The 17608-nt window shown below is 44.7% G+C and overlaps 1 protein-coding gene across 1 annotated transcript; it reads right to left on the reverse strand.

The window, feature by feature from the left end:
- Nucleotides 1-81: 81 nt before the first annotated feature.
- On the reverse strand, nt 82-17373 carry DCT (dopachrome tautomerase; the record flags this gene model as incomplete). Its single annotated transcript, XM_082305070.1, has 8 exons — nt 17007-17373; nt 8900-9199; nt 7342-7442; nt 6121-6287; nt 4331-4510; nt 4090-4225; nt 2452-2653; nt 82-263 (listed from the first exon to the last, which is right to left on the reverse strand). Exons 1-8 carry the CDS (start codon nt 17305-17307, stop codon nt 82-84), a joined length of 1569 nt encoding a protein of 522 aa, XP_082161196.1. The 5' UTR covers nt 17308-17373.
- Nucleotides 17374-17608: the final 235 nt, after the last annotated feature.

Genomic DNA, 17608 nt, shown 5'->3' on the forward strand with positions numbered 1-17608 from the left:
AGCGTGTGATTCAGCTAAGATCTCCATAAGGCAATCAAGGTCACTTCCTACAAGAATCAGCAAAGAAACAAAGCGAGGGTACTAGGCCTCTTCCATGTACTTTTTGGGGCTGAAGCTCACATTCATCAGTGGTTCAAAACCTCTTCTCTGCCTTCGGCGCTGGAAAAGTACAAGCAGCAGAACGAGCACAGCCAGAGCTATAAGTGCCCCTCCAATTGTGGATCCGACCATGACAGCCCACACTTGGGTTTCTTCAAGTGAATCTGGAAATACGAAACATCTGAAGTGAGGACAGCCCATAATTTCATTTCTCAGATCACAGGGCCTGGTAATTATGATTACTTGTGTGGCTCAGAGACCCGCTGGCCACAGGGGAAGCAGGTAAAGCACCGTGTAACCAACACACTTACCAGAGCCCGAGATGTTTCCTGCCGGAGAAGTCTACAGCTGAATTTAAACTTCAACCTTTCATACAAATTAAAATGTTGAGAATGGGAAAGATCAACAGTGACAAGACAAAAAGCTCATTCTCTTATCTAATTTGGCCAAAATTATGAATGATTTAAGCAATTCTTTCTATAATGACATTTCAGCATAGCTCTTTCCAAGCTATTTTAGTCAACAGAAAACCCTCAGATTTTCCTATAGACCACAAAGCAGCCTATTGTCAAACTCTTAACTGAAAACACTACTTAGTGTGGTTCTGCCGACAGGCTCCAGATCGCATCCTCTGATTTTGAACCACTTCTGGGGAGACACTTCTGTCTTCTAAGATGATGTTGCCCATTCTTATAATAACCCTGCTCCACTTGGCTGAATAACCTTATTTTGTGTTTTCATTTATGCTTTCAGAAGCAAAAATTGTCTGCTGTCCTGTTCTGAAAAATGCTACATATACCAAGATGGCAGTAACTACATTTGCCTAAATATTCAGAAAAAAACTCTCAAAAGGGCTTAAGATATTTAGAAGGTACTTAGACTTACGGGCTTAAACCCAGATGGCTCAAGGAGATGTCACACTGACTATAAAAGTGACTAAAAGTTGCGTGCCCCAAATCTGCAGTCCCTGTCAACAAGAGCTGAGGGCAATTGTGCCCAAGTTCAGTAAGGTCCCAAAATGAATTGTTTACCACTTTACCATCTCTCAAGTAAGAGCCAGCAATGTATTGCATATGTTGATTTCTAATGTGGTTACATGAAGTGGAATTAGCAAGTTATGGGTTTAGATAAAAGAGAAGGGTTTGGATGTAAAAACTCCATTGTCTGAACACTGACCGTGCAGACAGGGATAGACGTGCTCCTTCACGGTGAGCTAACCATCTATTTAGGTGGGAGTTGAGAAGCAGCAGAATCACAAGCTAACTTTTTTCCTCTCCGGGTACCCCATGCCCAATGGGCAGCAGCATTTCCAAAGCAGGAGGGGGCACAGTGGTCCAGAGGGAGGAAAACTTAAACTCCATAGGAGCAAAAGTTTAAATTTTCAGGGGAAATGCTGGGGACACCCCTGAGAAAAGCACTGCAGAAGCAGCTAGCATGCCTCCACAAGTCAGGGCTCTCCTGCATGAATGCAGCCTGAGGACAAGGGTTTCAATCTTTTGCAGTCTATAGACATTTAAACAGTCTCCACAGATTAAAACCACAGATATGTGGTAAGCATTTAGAAGAAATTTCTGGCCACATAGGTTAGATAAGCTCCTACTGCCTCTCAAAGGAATACTGAGGTGGAGAAAGAAACTGCTCGGATTTAATCTTTGGTAAAGCATCTGAAGCATGGTTTTCATGCATTTCTTACCCTTGTGCCTTTTACAAATATTTGTGCATAAATACTTTGCTTTCTTGGTTTTTTGTCTTTATCTGATTTGTGTCAAAGGTAATTTCAAACGAATAGACAAACCCTAGGGCACATCACACCCACGGACATGGAAAATCTTTAAAATTGGGGTTTTATAACACAAAACACCCAGGTACATCTCTCCAGGGTATCCAAAGATTAATGGAGTTCATCTCTAATGAGATTCACGGCACAGTGTTACTCAGGGCCCTGTGCAAATCAAGTATTTTCTAACGACTGGCGTTAGCCAGATGAGCTCCCTGGCAGAGCGCCTGACCTCTGACAGGTTAAAGAATCCTGTAACAGGCATAAACAGTGCTGGGAGCAGGAGCCAAAATCAGAGACTCCTCAACCCCGAAGGAGCACCGTCGTCAATGCCAGAGCAGTTCAAGTTGCTCCATTTTGCAGCAGAGCAAACCACGTATGTGCGCACTTGTAGTTACCACGGCTTACTTGGTGAGTTGTAACTACCTGTGCTACAATATGTGATTGCTAGCGAGCAGGTGAGTAGACCCAAGTGTTTTGTGAAAAGTGCCTTATTTTCCAAATGCCTCTGTCGCTGAAAACGTGAACTGGCTCATCTCTCGGCCTGGCACAGCCCCCACACCTCTGAGACGTACCTGGCAGGTCAATGGCATAGGTGTAGCCGAGCTGCTCCGCAGTTTGGAAGAGCTCGTTGTTGGTCACAGGAGGGAAAAAAGGGACCATGTTATACAGTCTGTTGTGACCGATGGGGGCCAGCTCCTCAGGCCAGGCATCGTCAGGGGGGCTGAACCGCTTCATCCACTCGTCAAAGATGGCATCAGTAAAGGAGTGAAGAACCTGCAAATCCAGGCATGGGCACGCATATTTATTAAGCTCTTTTAGAACTCAACAGCATTTAAAACACTCTCGCCTACGGTGGCAGCAGCTTTTGAAAGAGAGAGAAGAGGGTAGTCTAATTTAGGTGGGATTTACAGAATGGGAAACCAGGAAAGCTTGTGAGAATGGAGTAAATTGATCTCCTGTACGGGACATTTTGCTGTATATGTCCTTGTTGCTGTTTGTTCATAATAAGCTCTTTCTCCAGACAGTTTAATATCAGCTGGCATTGAATGGGCAGGTCCATCATCTTGGGTGAGGGCCCACTGAGCTCATCCAGGTGAATGTACCTCTCAAACTTATTTTAATCTCTCTTGTCTCTGAACAGGTACGGAAAATCGTGGGAAATTTGATTCCTTCATGCTCATTTTAGAGTATGTCACCAGCTCCACAGCTCCAGGTACCCATGAATTTGATCAGGTCTTGCCCCATGAGTTTATAGGTATATAAAGCACTAATACAAGAAAGTTCTTTCCAAGTTGAGTTCAGACAACTATTACAAATGTCTGGGGCAGTTCAAGTTAATTTCTGATGTACTCGTGTTTTTTAATTATCACTCTGGAAAAAATTTAGAAAATATCTTACAGAAAATAATCCTTCATACAAAATTACAAAATAATGAAATGAAGATTTCATTGTGTAAGAAAGGAATTAATGTAGGAATTCAAGAATTATTCAGGAAATAAGCTGGAGAACCACTACCTAAGTATTTAGGCTAATTTCTCCAACAAAAGATTGCAATCTTAAAATAACGGTAAGAAAGAAATTAATTGTATTAGAATTTCTCTATATAATCACCGTGGTTTAATCTAACAGAGAAGAAAAGAAATTGGCATGAATTTATAAGGAGAGAAAGATGGGTAAGCAAAGTCAACTGTTTCATTTGCACATTGCTGGTTGTGCTGCTCCTTGCAGTGCAGCACTCTACCCATGCACCAGTGAAATCACATTATTTCTATTCCCAAAGAGATCCTGAAATTAGATGTGCTTCCTTTTAGCCTGTGATGTTTTAAACAAAGAAACAAACTACTCAGTCTACTGCTCTAAAATAACTAACCCCACTTTCAGTTTTTCTCGCTGCTGTAAAATTGTCTGGTATAAGCCATTAAATTTAGATACTACCTAATCAGAGGATCAGGGCAACATGACTTGGAATAGCAGCTCTTCTCCCTAAAAACTTATTTTATATTTCACAAATCACCCTGAGATTTCTTCCCTCTTGATTTGACCATTATGCAGGCGTGGCAGTGTTCAAGAAAAGGGAAAAGATTTCTCCCTTTCTATTCAAAGGACTTAGCTTTAGGGAATTCACTTTACTTCTGTTCTGAAAATCTCTGGTGAGACAGCTGCCTTTGAGCCACAGCCACTGCCACTCAGGCTGGGGGAAAAAGACATACCACGAAGATGGGATCGTTGGCAGCTGAGTGAGGGAGAGCGCTGGTCCCATTCAGGAAAGAGTGAGCCAAATTATGAAGGCTCAGCATCGGTGAGTTAAGGACTCCACCTGGTTTATCGAAGCCCTCCAGCGCATTCCTGTGGATGGGTAAGAGCAGCATCAAGTAACCATATTTTGCTCACAAACACGCACGTGAAGAAAACCCATGACCCAGCCGGCTCTGGAGGAGCTGAAGGACAAACCTGAAACTGAAACTGGAATTGCGGAAAAAGGGGGGGCTGTCGAACTCCTGCAGGGAAAGGCACCTCCTGACGTCCTCCGCGGTGGGCAGCCGCTCGCTGGAGCCCCCGGCCAGCCTCCGCCGCAGGGGCCCTTCATCACTCCCATTGCACAGCGTGACCAGGCGGTTGTAGTCATCCAAGCTGAGCGTGAAACAGAAAGAGGCACAAGTCAGAAGAAGGTGATGACACCTGGCTTGTTGGCTTTTTCTCCCGTGGTATAGAAGAGGCCTCGGCTGTATGTGTGAGACAGCAGGAGTTAGGGACTGACACCCCCTGGGGCATCTCGGTTCAACTCCCGTGGCCTGGGAGTCGAATTTATTGCAGGACTGCCACCATGCCGTGACTTTCCATGGCTCTGCGGCCTCTGTGGACCATCAGTTGTTTGGACCAAGACTCACTGGGCTCATCCTCCACAGAGAGAGGGTGCTTTAGAAAAGGCAAGCACAACTCCCTTCACACCTACTCCCTTGCTGAGGGCTTCTCCTTCTTCTTTTAGACAATCTAAAAGAGTCATTTGAATTTTGAATTGAAAAACTTTCAGTCCTGAGTAAGGACTAGTTTTTTAACTCTTAACAAAGAGGGAAAATACAGGAAAGTCCCACTGCAGGCTGGGCAAAGAAAATGCAAGGAATGACAGTAAACAGGATTTCACTTTCCTTCCCTCATCCCTTTTAGAAGAAAAGCAACTGCAATGCATTGCATCCTCTTTTTCAGGGCCTGGAGGACATCTTGCTGTTGCAGGGAGTGCCCACTAGCTAATGTGGAGCAAGTCCTGGGAAGGAGGAGGAGAAAAACCGTGTTAACACTTGTGAAAAAATTCCGTGCTATTCAGTATAAAATGAAACAGCATTTTCAGAAACTCCTGAAGTAAACAAAAGCCCTTCTCTGTTTGACATTGGCAAGGCAAAAGTTTAGTCACTGCAGTTTTCAAGAAAAAACAAAACCCTATTTATCTTAGAGAAAAAGCAGGGGCAAGATTTAAAGCCAACTGGTGCCTAAAGCTAGAATTTCAAGTAGTTCTTTAGGTACCCAGAGAAAGAGACTCTTTTGAAAAGCCCTGAGCTCTCGGTACCTCCGTCTGACTGACTGCACGCTGCCCCGGAGCTGACAAAAGAAGGTTTTACGAGTATTGTAACCAGCAGCATCTTATGTCGTAGCGCCCCAGTCCTGCACACCAAAGCCCTGCCTGCACCTGAATCAGTACGTGCCTACAGACAGCTGGCAGCGGGCACGGGGCTGTCTCTGTGTTGTCTTCCGTGTGAAATCTCAGCCACTTTCAAGTCAATACCCAAACTGCACTAAATATATCGGGTTATGATTTCACCCAATGCAAGGGAACCGATTTTTCAGCCTATCTCTAGCTTCCTCTATATGCCAAAACAGTTTTCTGTTTCTGCTGCCAAAATCAGTTGGGTGTTTGTTACAGAGAACTGATGCACAGGCTTTTCTTCTTTAAAAAGATACTTGCCAATGTGCAAACTCTTCAGGCTTTTGGCAGCCTCAAATTGGCTGAATCGACTAAAATTCTGTACCAAAAGAATCATCTTTAAAAAATATACTTCCATAATACCGGGGGGGGAAGTTTACACAGCACAATCTACACACAAACCAACCGTGATTCCTAGTTTTAAAAAAGATGTCTTGGCTCTTTTCCTGCCGTTCACTCACACTGAGAGAGCAGCCTGCACTGTCAATACTGAATGAAAGCAAGGTTTGGTCGGTATATAAGCTTGCCCGAGATATTCTCGTACCTGTTACAAACTATTTGCCACTGGGAGAACCTGGAGCTCAGGCTGATCAGCCCCGGGTCGCCCAGCCGCGATGCTCCGAAGAGCTGGTCCGTGCAGATGTCGCACTCGTTTCTACCCGTGGCGAAGTTCCAGTAGGGCAGCGCGAAGGAGTCGTTGCCTATCAGGCGCTGCAACGGACAGAAACGCATTAGCGGGGAATCACCTTCAAAGGAAAGAGAAAGAAAGGGCCTCTTGCAAGTTGTTTCACTGGGTATTCATTGGATATTTCACTAGATACTCTGCTTTTCATTCTGCCTTTCAACTACACGCACTTCACAGTGCTGCTCCAACTCCTTTCAAAAGATTGGGGCATGAAGTTAGTCCTAGAAAAGACATTGTCACTAGTTATGCCACTTTTGGCCACTTCAGGCTTTCTACCAACTCAGAGATCAGGCAGGAGAGCAGGAGCAGAGGTGAAGCGAGCCTTAAGGAACTACGAGGCGTTCTGTGGTGTAAGTGGGTAATGGGTAAAATTGTGCATGTGGTTTGCTTTCGCTCCAGAGAGGCTAGCCCTGGGGAAGAATCTGAACTTCTGTTAATAGAGGAATACAGTGCATTTGCTTGTGCTTGCTTGTTAGATACAATTTCACGCAAGCAAGATCCTGCAGTTATTTTGATACCAACCATTTTCGTTAGAGATCTGCAAGGCTGAAATACAGTAACATTGCCAATGTAGACGTAATGCAAATGGAAATGAGTCAATGCTTCGGCAACTGACTGTCGGGCATGTTAACTTATATTTCTTTAAAAGATGTATTGCTAAATATACGCATGTATTAAATGTATAGCATGGCACATTTGAAGGGGGTAATATTTAGAGTTGCTTTCATCAGGAGCGTATCTTCAGCATCAGCAGACAATATCTGTTATCATGTTTTATGTGTAGGTGTTGCTTTGACTTTATTAATAAATACTGTGAATTCACATCTTCTGTCCTCTGTTGTGGAGATGAAGAAAAAAATTTTCATTATAACCTTCATATCATTGTTCACAGCGAGAAACCGTTCAGTCCTCAATATCTTGAAAGCGCTAATTTCGCTTTAAACAGAAAAGGATCAATGAACTCCTGGGAGTTTGGGTACAAATCTATCCTAGGAAATAGCTTACCCTTGGCTGGCTCGACAAAGTCACGTAGCAAAAGAGAGAAGCTGCATGAGGAAAGGGAAAGGCTGTTCAGCTAACCTGCAGGTCTCTCTCCAGCAACAGCAAATGGTACCTATGCCAAGTAACGAAGGCAGGTCCTTGATGGGAGAAATCAATACCTGTGAAGGGGCGGCCAGGTCCTACAAAGGGAAGATAAAATAAGCACTTAGGCAACAAATGAGGCTCGAGAGAAAGAGAGCACCTTCTTCTATTGCCTGGAGTGGAGTTAAACAAAAACCTGCAGCTCTGCACCTTCGCAAAGAGTGCACACACCAGAAGCTACAACACTTACACGGGACAAGTGAAACAAACTCCTCTGTGGATGTTCGCTTCAGCGCTTCTCAAAACTTCACATTCCCCCAAAAGTCGAACATTGTGAAGATTTCTTATGCCTTTAGTGGATTTTGGTTTTAAGAAGCAGTCTCATTGTCAAAAATCTTAGCTCCTTGCTAATAGGTACCGTATTATCTCATTCTCTTGCTCAGTGGCAGCACTTACACCATGTATCTGTCAAGAGGACCTCAGCATTTTCCATAACCTGGCAACAGTAATTCAACATGTCCTTTGCCAATTTTCTTCAAATTGTGCTTGTTATTTCTTGTGTTGTGCTCTTGTTATTACACATGAGAACTAAGACACTCAAAGGCTAGAGGCTTCAAACCACATATGGATTTGTTTATCACTGCAACAGGCTTCAACCCACATAGGAATTTATTTATCACTGCAGCAGCACTGGAAGTTGCCTCTTTCCCTTTCCACATGACCGTCTTATCCCCTGATGGACCTTTGCTCTCACTAGGCCAGAGACTGCTTTCTTCAGCCCTGCAAAACAGAATCGGTCAGAAGGGGAGACTGAAGAAAACCACACTGCAGGACAGCAGATACCCTCTAGCAAGGAGGTAGATATGGGCTGTTCAGCTTGCACGTAGGACTGGCAGGCAGAAAAGCCATGCTGCTACCTTCTCTTGCAAGAGCGGGGCTTTGAGAAGTGGGACTGGCACAGGTACTTCTGTCTAGAAGAGCAATGAGGACTAGGAATCCTGATTTGGGAGAAAGCATGGGGTTAGATACCCAAACCTCTAACTTGGTTTGGATTTAAAAGCTGGCTGTGGTTAGTCAGGCAAATCCCATCCTTCGTAGCACTTCAGTCCCCAACATCTCTGCATAGTCTCTGCCTCCACAACTGCAGAGCCCCTTTCCCACTGCTGCTGCATCTACCTTGTCCTGTTGACTAGGAACATCTTTTTGAAGTGAATCACTGCCTGACCACACTTTGGTTCACCCAGCAGCGGAGCCTGTGAACTGCCTCCCTGTCTGATGGAAGATGCACCAGGAGCGCGGCTGGTCTGCTCCAGTCACCACAGGACGTTCGGTCGCAGGGACCAGACTGCAGCAGGTCTGAAGCAGACCTCCCTCGACTGCGGGTGGCCACCAGCTCCTCAGCACCAACCGTTTCGCTCCACAGATCTGCTCCTACTGGGACTCACTGCTCGCTAAAGTAACACAGCTGTGTTAAGCATACTTACCTTTGTTCATCAATGATACTTTTCACCCTTTCCTTTACCTGCACAGCCCCTTGGATAAGAAAAGCACGAACCTAATAGCGTGTCTCTGACTGAGTAGTAATGAAGCCAGACAAAGTAGTTATAAATACTACAGTTGGCAATTTGCGGTTCCTCTCCGGTGGGGCCAAGCAGACTTATCCAGTGCTGAGTTGCAATTACATAGTCTGGGTGAATGGTTGTCTTTGCACGGTCTAGAGCGTCGAAGAACTGCTCCCTCTCCTCTGCCGTCAGGGAGTGGACATCCTTCCTGACAACTGGTGGCTTCTTCATGTTGCAGTCAGGGCCAGTCCAGCCAAACTTGCAGTCACCACAGTTATAGCCAGCAAAGTTTCCTGAATCAAGAGGGAAAGAGCAGTCATGACATTATGAATCAGAGAAAACTAACAGTGAAATGCAGAAGAATTAGTGGGTTTTTTTTCCCCAGAGATGCCAGTTCCTGGAAGGGACAGCAGCTGAGCAGACTGGCAGCTTTGCCAATTGCCTAACCAGAAGGATGGCTCGCTTCCCAGAGCCACGGCAGGGCCAAGAATCGCACTCAGCCGGCTGGAGAGGTGAAGTGCTGGGTAAGGGGCTTGACACCCCAAGGTGCTCGGAGCTCTGCAAAGCCCTCAGGCACGTAAGGAGTCCCACAGAACAGAGGGCTCAGCACTTCAGGTCAAGCACGTGATGAAGTGCTTTGCTCGACTGGCTCTCAAGTACTCTCGGACTTCCAGGACCAAACTCAAAAAAGGGTCAGCTCACATGGATCCTTAAGCACAGAAAAAAAATCCCCAAACAAAACAGTTCTCTTAAGGACAAAACTTAGGAAAAAACAACGTCTGTTAAGAGTGTATCTGGGACCCAACACAATCCAGGACAAGCACCAGGGGTGCTGCAGGTCAAGCTTTAAGCATTATTAAATGGTGCTGCAATAAGAGCCTGAGAAACACTGCAGTACCGTCATTCCCTGCTGGCATCATTCCTAAGGCAAGTAATCGGGTCTGCTCTAGGCTATTAGCTCAGTCCCTCTAATGTGGTGGAAGAGCCCAGGAAAGCAGAGCTTGCTTTAGGCATGGCCTCTCACCCACCGTGGCAGACTGCCAGTAGCAGCAGAAAGGCCCCGCTGCAGCCTGCTTTGCTTTTGCCAGGGCAGACAGGGAAGGACGGTTCCTGCAGCGAACACCGGCCTCCTGCCCGCACGCAGGCAGGCTGCTGGTGTAGCAGTGGTGTAGGACAGTGGGCATTGCTGCCAGGGGAAGGAGGGAGCGGAGGGGCAACCAGGGCTCCTCTGGGATCTCCCTTCCGTTCTCCAAAATCTGCATTGAGACTCCCTAACTCCACTCTCCCTCCAACGCCATGTACGCTGTCACTCCACAACAACCATGTCGCTCGTCTTCCAAAATGCCACAAAATTTCACTGCTCCCCACACATATTGGTGCTGCTAGATGCAGGACGGGCTTTGGGCTAACATGGAGATAGCAAAGTGGCTTATGAAGTGTTCCTGGATGGGCAGACCTCCCTAGGCTGTAGGGTTGAGTTTATGAGCAGAACAACAGTTAGTTAACACTAAAGTAAGATTTCAGATTGTCAGGGACTACAGAGTTTATTACCAATTTCAAAGACCGCCAAGGTTACAAGGGCTGTTTCCAAGAAGACTGCGTAGCTTATGGCTAGCTCTAGGATAAGGGCTGCTGAGCTCTAAACATTTGCAACAGACTCCTGTGAGACCTACCAAGAGGACATGAGGACTCTTAACTGCAGATTTGGAGAGCTTAAGGTTACTTTGGAGACGCTGAGATCTATAGGTTTACATGCTATCATGAAGCTTAGGACCAATGCTAAGGTTAGGGACCACAAGGGTGAAGACGTCAACCAGGTTTTGGATCATGCACAGCCCAATAGCATACCATGAGGACAGTTTCCAGGTGTATGTAATGGCTTACATTTCATCCCGATGCAGGTAGGAGCAGCTGGGCTCAGCTGCCATGTTCCGGCTAGGACAGAAGGCATCCGAAGCCAGGGGTCTGCATTGGTTTAGGGGGATGAAGACTTTGCCAGAAAAAGCAAGTAGTTTATAGTTTTATGAAAGAAAGATGATTACATGGATACGTTATTATGATGAGGTCAGAGATTAAGAAAAAAGGGGAAGCAACACGGAAAGTTCATTTTATCATGATATCCTGAGAGTCCCATCAGAAGAGCACAATTGCTGCTGTGAATTTGGTGCACTCAACTATCTGTATACTTGCTCATTCTTGACAACTCAGCGTAGCTATTAGGGCCCATCACATACTCCAGCCTGTACTGACCAGATGACAAATATCAGGAATATCTTGCAACACTGCCTCATTAGGTCATGTATATTGCACAAAGTTTGGTGCACGGACCATGAACTTCTGGAAAGCAGCTCTTGTCCCATCATGCCCAAAGGTACAATTCAATCCTTTTTAAGAGAAGGAGGGCAAAGCAGGAATTAACCATGAAAAGATCTGTCAACAACTGTTTTTGAGATTGGCGGTCATGCTTCCAGGAATTCAAATGACCCATCTACTCACAGCATTTGATAAGCATCGCATTGAAATACAGCACTAACAGAACCAAAGTTAGAGCAGGACCAGGTTTGTCCTGTCTGGTCTTGGTACCAGAACAAGACTCCACCAGCCACTTGCTGAGGCTCTGATGGTGCCTATTCCTCTCTCAGTGAGGCCCTTTGAGTCTACACAGCTCATGATGCTCGAGATCACTTTATCAGACAATACCCATATTTTAGGTATACTCTATGCACCTCCTCAGGCTATTAAAAGATATTTGCAAAAGCCTGAAATGATGAGTCATCTTCACGGGGAAAAAAGCTTTTCTCCACCTGGCATCTGAAGCTAGGTCGGCCAATGACTCCTCACCTGTTTCCCTCGGGCAGGTGCTAATTACATCCGATTGATGCTCTGCAGGATTTTCTCCCTTAACTGCCTAATCTATGAAGCAATCCAAGAGGTCCATTCTTTCCACCACTTCACCAGACACTTTTCAATGGGGCATGAGCTTTTACTGAATAAGGAGGACTGCAGCGAAGAAGAGACCGGCAAACAGCAGGAGCTGATTTCCAGGCAAAGTGGTATTTCACACTGCAGTATTTCTGCTGATTGTGTTGAACATTTTTGTATCATCCTCAGGTCTATTTGGCAATGTTCTCTTGTTAGAAATGCACACAATAACAACACTTCATGAAATCAAAAGTTGCTTTTTGTCATTTTCTTTCACTAGACTCCATGCATCACAGGACTGTCATTACACAGTAGCTGAAATGGTGAGAAGTTGATGGAGGTCTGTGGGATTTCCCACATTGCAAACAGGAATGACCGCAGTAGACAGACCCAGGTTTTTTATGTCCTACCCAAACCACTTTTTCAGCATTTGTTTCTAAAGCACTCTACCAGGGCACTGGTCTGGAAATGATGCATTGCTGTTTTCAGAAAGTTCATTTACTGCCTGGTGGACTTCCCACATGACAGCACTGTGAATTTTATGTCCCAGTCTCTTACAACTTAACTTCAATGTCTGCTATGCTGGTGATGGTGGACTTCAATGGTACAGCTCTAGGAGAGCAGGAAAAGTACTCTCATCAGGATATAGCACACAGTAGACATTTTCAGTAAGACAGTGAGACCCTTTCAAGATCCTTTTGAACACAGGGACCATAGGCACATACAAGAATTCATGCCTTTTAGCATTTTTTTGCCTTCAGTGACTAACACATAGCAACTCAGCGTACTACTTCTCTGAGGCTACGCCAGGGACAACTGAGGTTATTCTCACCTCCTGTGGTTCCTAGAGAATATAGTCTGGGAGGTCATTCTGGCACACAGACAGGAGATCATGTCACAGATGGGGTCCACATGCTCCCTGCTTGCTCCACTGCTTTTGGGAATGACCATTGTACGGTCGCTGGGCAAAAAAAAAAAAACATCTGGAGCGTCTTCTCCACTAACCCTTTTGTGTGGAGATGGGATCACATGCCTCAGGGGCTGTCTTCTTCCATGCCTAATCTCACCATCATTAACGGTGCTCTTTCCCAGTCAAGTTGGGTGAATTTGACTGTTTCTGTAGGCACTATGGCCATGCTACTTCTCCCAGTGGGTCAGTCCATGGGCATGACACTGAGAAAAAGACACTTCTTATGACATGATACTTAGTATGTGTTAATATACATCACTGGTGCATGCTAACACCAGTTATTACATGCCACTGTAGCTGCTTCTTAACCCCAGTGATTGCCTGAGATCACAGACAGGGATTTTTCTACCTCTGAGCAGTCATAGCATGTGGTTGGCCTTCAGACACTGAGCGTAACACAGATTAATAACTCCATCAACTCAGTGTCTTTTCTTCAGTAAAAATGAACCCATCCAACACTCACCATCTTCTGCCTTGTTTTATTGTACCAAGTTGAAAGCTGAGCAGCTATCATGCCTCTTCCTTCCACAGAGACCAGCTTAATACACATCATTTATCAGATGGGGATAAAGGACTCCTTTTCAGACTTCCTTAGCCATTGCATTAAAGCAGGAGTTACATTAGATGATTTGAAACACCAGCATACTGCAGTATCCCAAGGGTAGGATCAGGATTCCCACCGTGTGAGACAAATGGTTAGCTCTTCTCTCTCTCCTAGCTCTTCATTTGGACATACAGTTAGGCTGTAGGATGTGGAAGATCTTTACCTAGCACAGACTCTAACAGGGTCATCAAGGTATGGTTATATTTTAGTATTATCCTACAAGCATGTTGCCCTACAATAAGTAAATGAAGTGTATTTTATAACTACTTCAAAAGCTCGTTTTTACCTAATGGGAGGGCCATCATATCGGCTACATGGATTAACTGGCAAATTGCTTACAGATAAGCAATAGAATTTAAACCTTCTGTCCCTGGCGTGATTATATACTGCACAGGAATGTGAAAAGATTTAAACACTTTTTTTCTCAAAAAACTTCCATAAAAAAAAACAAACCCACAGTAATGTTCAGCACATGTCCACATGTCAACCTGAGAAAGTGGCAGGAAAAAATGAATGTTAATTATGTTTAACTCCTCAGTGAACTCAAACTACATCATTGTTTAATCACCGTCACAATCTGTACTAGCAACCACATGACTGACTGCAGTGGTTTTTTCACAATAATCTTCTGTACTGAGTTTTTAAAATGCTATACCAGATCTGTATCCCATTAGTACAACTTTATCCTTCAGAACTCAAAATAGCATTTAGTTCATAAGTCTTCTAAACCAGTATTCTTCTAAACTAAATTAACTATCCCACTGAAATTCTGCTTTGTTGTACAATTAGCTACAAGTGTCAATTTTCAGGCTTAGACTAGTGCATCCAACAACATTTGTCTACTTCAACACATACACCTTATTGAAAAACAAATTACCGTATTCCCCTTCACATAGTACTGCACGTTGTCAGGAACTGCCATCAGGTCGTTTCAGTTTATGAATTTATATAAATTGAATTAATATTAGGTGCAACCAAACCAATTGTAGAACACATACAATGAATTCAAAACTGAAATTAGACAGGAACTAAAAACTCTTTGCTACCTCCCAGCTGCATTCATGCCATAACCACATCTTTTTTCTAGAAATTCTATTTTTGCTGCCACCAACACACTGAGTGAAACATGCAGCAAGCAGCATCCTCACAACAGACTTACAAATGTCTTTTTGACCATGGCTCTTTGTACAAAAAGTGGGAAGTAAAGCTGGACCTTTCTGTTGTACTGATCTTATTCTATTTGTCCCCAGTTAAAGAAGGACTAATGTATATTATCTGCTAAAGCCTAGAAATGGAAAAGAAATGTGGGGGTTTTTTTAATTTTCCTTAGAAAATTTACATCAATTTGAGAAAAAATATAAAAATAATCTGACTCCACAATAACCACTCATCAATATTTGTTCGTGTTTGGGATTTTCTTCTTTTTTTTTCCAGAAATATTCAGCACCCAGACCTGGATGGATATGATTTTAAGACATTTGTCCTCAGTGAACAGCTACAACAAGCAGCCAAATTTTCAGAGTTCCTTTTATCCTTAGCTATTCAGTTTTTAGCAGAAAGTTCAAATGGATTAATTTATTGTGAGAACTCCAGAATCCCCGCTTTGGAAAATCCTGGCCCCTGTTCCTCACAGCTCCTCCAGGTTTCCTACCATATGGCCATCAGCTAGGCGACACATTTAAATGGCACTGTCTAACCAAATATAATCAGCTACATGGCAGTTGGAACTCCCATAGCTTATCGTTCACACCATGCCTAAACTATAAATTAAACAGTGCCAAAATGGCACTGGAACACAACCGTTTATATTGTTAAAAGGCTAGAAAGATCTTTGGCATGGGTTGGAGTTTGCACAAGCCAGGAACCTTTTCAAATAGGCAGTTTGCACATAACATTCATTTGGAAAATAAGACACCTTAATAGTAGAGATGTGCCCTGTTCCATGTCCCTTTGAATGAGCATATTTAATTTATGGTACCATAGCCCTAGGTGCCTAACAAGGACCACACTTCACACCGCTTAAAATTTTGGTGTGCAGACAGTTAACCAGTGTATAAAAGACAGTAAAAAAAAATACAACAAAGTACAACAAAATACTAATAGACACAGACACACAATCACCAGCATTGTAAAAGCATCAGGTCTAATTCAAATCCCACGCAGCTGTGAACTTCTTAGTGTTCTCCTAGAAATGCCTCTGCATCCAGCATCAAGCTGACCACAGCAGAGCAGAGCCCAGGAAACCTTTCTGAAAATCATCCTTAAGGATGCCTGCCACCTTAATGTTTTATCACTGGTATATTTAGATAATAAAGACTGCAAGGAGAAAGAGGAATACAAGTGAAATAAAAATGCAGCAAGAGAAAGCAGATTTAAAGAGCCAAGGAGAGTGGACAGCTCAGCAGAAGTAAGGCTGAATGAAAGGACGCTACATTCGGGTCACGTAACTTGGGATCCAGCCCTGCAAATATCAAATACTGGTGCTTACCTCTACCTGGACAAGGAAATAAATGTCTGCCTATGGAGACCATATCTGTCTACACTGCTCTTCAAGTTACTCCCAGGTTTTGATGCCCTAATTACTTAGACTGCATAAATATCGGTGTATGCCCACGTGCTTCAGTGCTCTTCTGACTCGGGGTCTGTGCCTATATGTGATACCTGATTTTAGACTTGGGGGTATATAAGAACCTTTAAAATGAAAAAAACCTACATCCAATTTTTTTCTAAGCAGCTGGAAAAGTACTTCCACACAAGCATTTGAAATCAAGTCAAAAGAAGAGATAAAAACGTATTTATACTCTAAAGTCTGTTGTTATTATTTTGAGGAGCTTCAGTAATGCCATGTATCCATTTAAGTCATCTGCCACTACCTCTCTGCTTTCAGTTGATAACAGCATTGCAAAACTTAACTTCATGGGCTGAGATTTTCTGCAGTGCTTCCTTCTCAGATTGATCTGGGCTTTTTTGATAGTGAGAGCCAAGGTATATTTTAGACAAAACAGTTCAGCTAGTACTAAGAATCAGGACGAATGAAAGCAGGCTATTCTTCCCATTTTAGAAAATTCAAACAACTTCATGTTTCCAACAAGAAACCCCAGGCTGCATTTGAAACCTGACTAGCAGTGTCTTCAGTGCTTGAGATGCCTTTTGCCTGACTCCGGGTACCATCTCCTGCCAGCCTTTTAAAGCAGCCTGGGCTGAGACTGCGGTTCCTGCTTGTTTTAACCCTCTTTCAACCAGGGCTGCTGCTGAAAATGGGTCTGTCGCCTTATCCTGCCCTGATCTCACCTTCCTATTCCCTCCCTCCTGCCGGTACTAGTGAACTGGTCTTATTAAAACCTGATCCCTTTGGCCGGGTTAGCCTTCAAGCACATCTCCTCCCTGATCCACTTGGGAAAACCCAAAAGTCTGCGTGAGAGAAAACACTTTTTTGACTCCATTGCTCTGAAAAACTGCTGACAGTATCATGAACATCATAGTATTTTTGGGAAACTGATAATATTTGAAGCCTTCTTGATGCCTTATGCCACCAGGGATGTTCCTGGCCTTCAGAGCAAGGTTAGCAGACCCATCCATCCCCTCACCCCAGCACCCCTCTCACCTGTGCACCGACAGCTCTGGTTGAAGAACTTGAGGGGCCAGCGTTCCCGGTCATCCACATTTCGAAGGGTGTAGGGGCCACTCCAGGGCTGAGTGTCCGCCTGCACCCCCTGACATCGTCCCCTGCCCTGCAGGGACCCACAGACATTGCCTGGCTCCGTCCCCAAGGCCGGGCAGCAGCGCTTCAAGCGAAGGGCATCCACCGTCATGCAGGCACGGGGGAACTGCGCCTGCGCCCCGGGGGGACGGCAGCAGCTCAGGTAGCCCAGCCCAGCCCAGAAAAGCCACCTCAGGGCGCCCATTACGGCTGGGTGCAGCCTCTGCCTCTCTGCTGGACCTGAGTGAGCAGAGCAGGGAGATCTCCATCGTGGGACAACCCGGCCTTGCCATGGCTCCATGCCCGCACGACCGGGATAATCCCTCTCACTGCTGAGGATGCTGGTGTCGGGTGTTTGTTTAATCCCAGTCTCTAATTGCCTTGAATGCGGTTCAGAAGACGGGTGCTTTGGCTCTGCGGTGCCTGCCCAGCAGCCACGGCTTTGAGCAGGGTTTATATAGAGGTTGGGAGAAGCCCTCATTAGAGGGATTAGCACAGCGCAAATC

The sequence above is a fragment of the Platalea leucorodia genome (assembly GCF_965183815.1).
Source record: "Platalea leucorodia genome assembly, chromosome: 2".
In the NCBI taxonomy this organism is placed as follows: Eukaryota; Metazoa; Chordata; class Aves; order Pelecaniformes; family Threskiornithidae; genus Platalea; species Platalea leucorodia.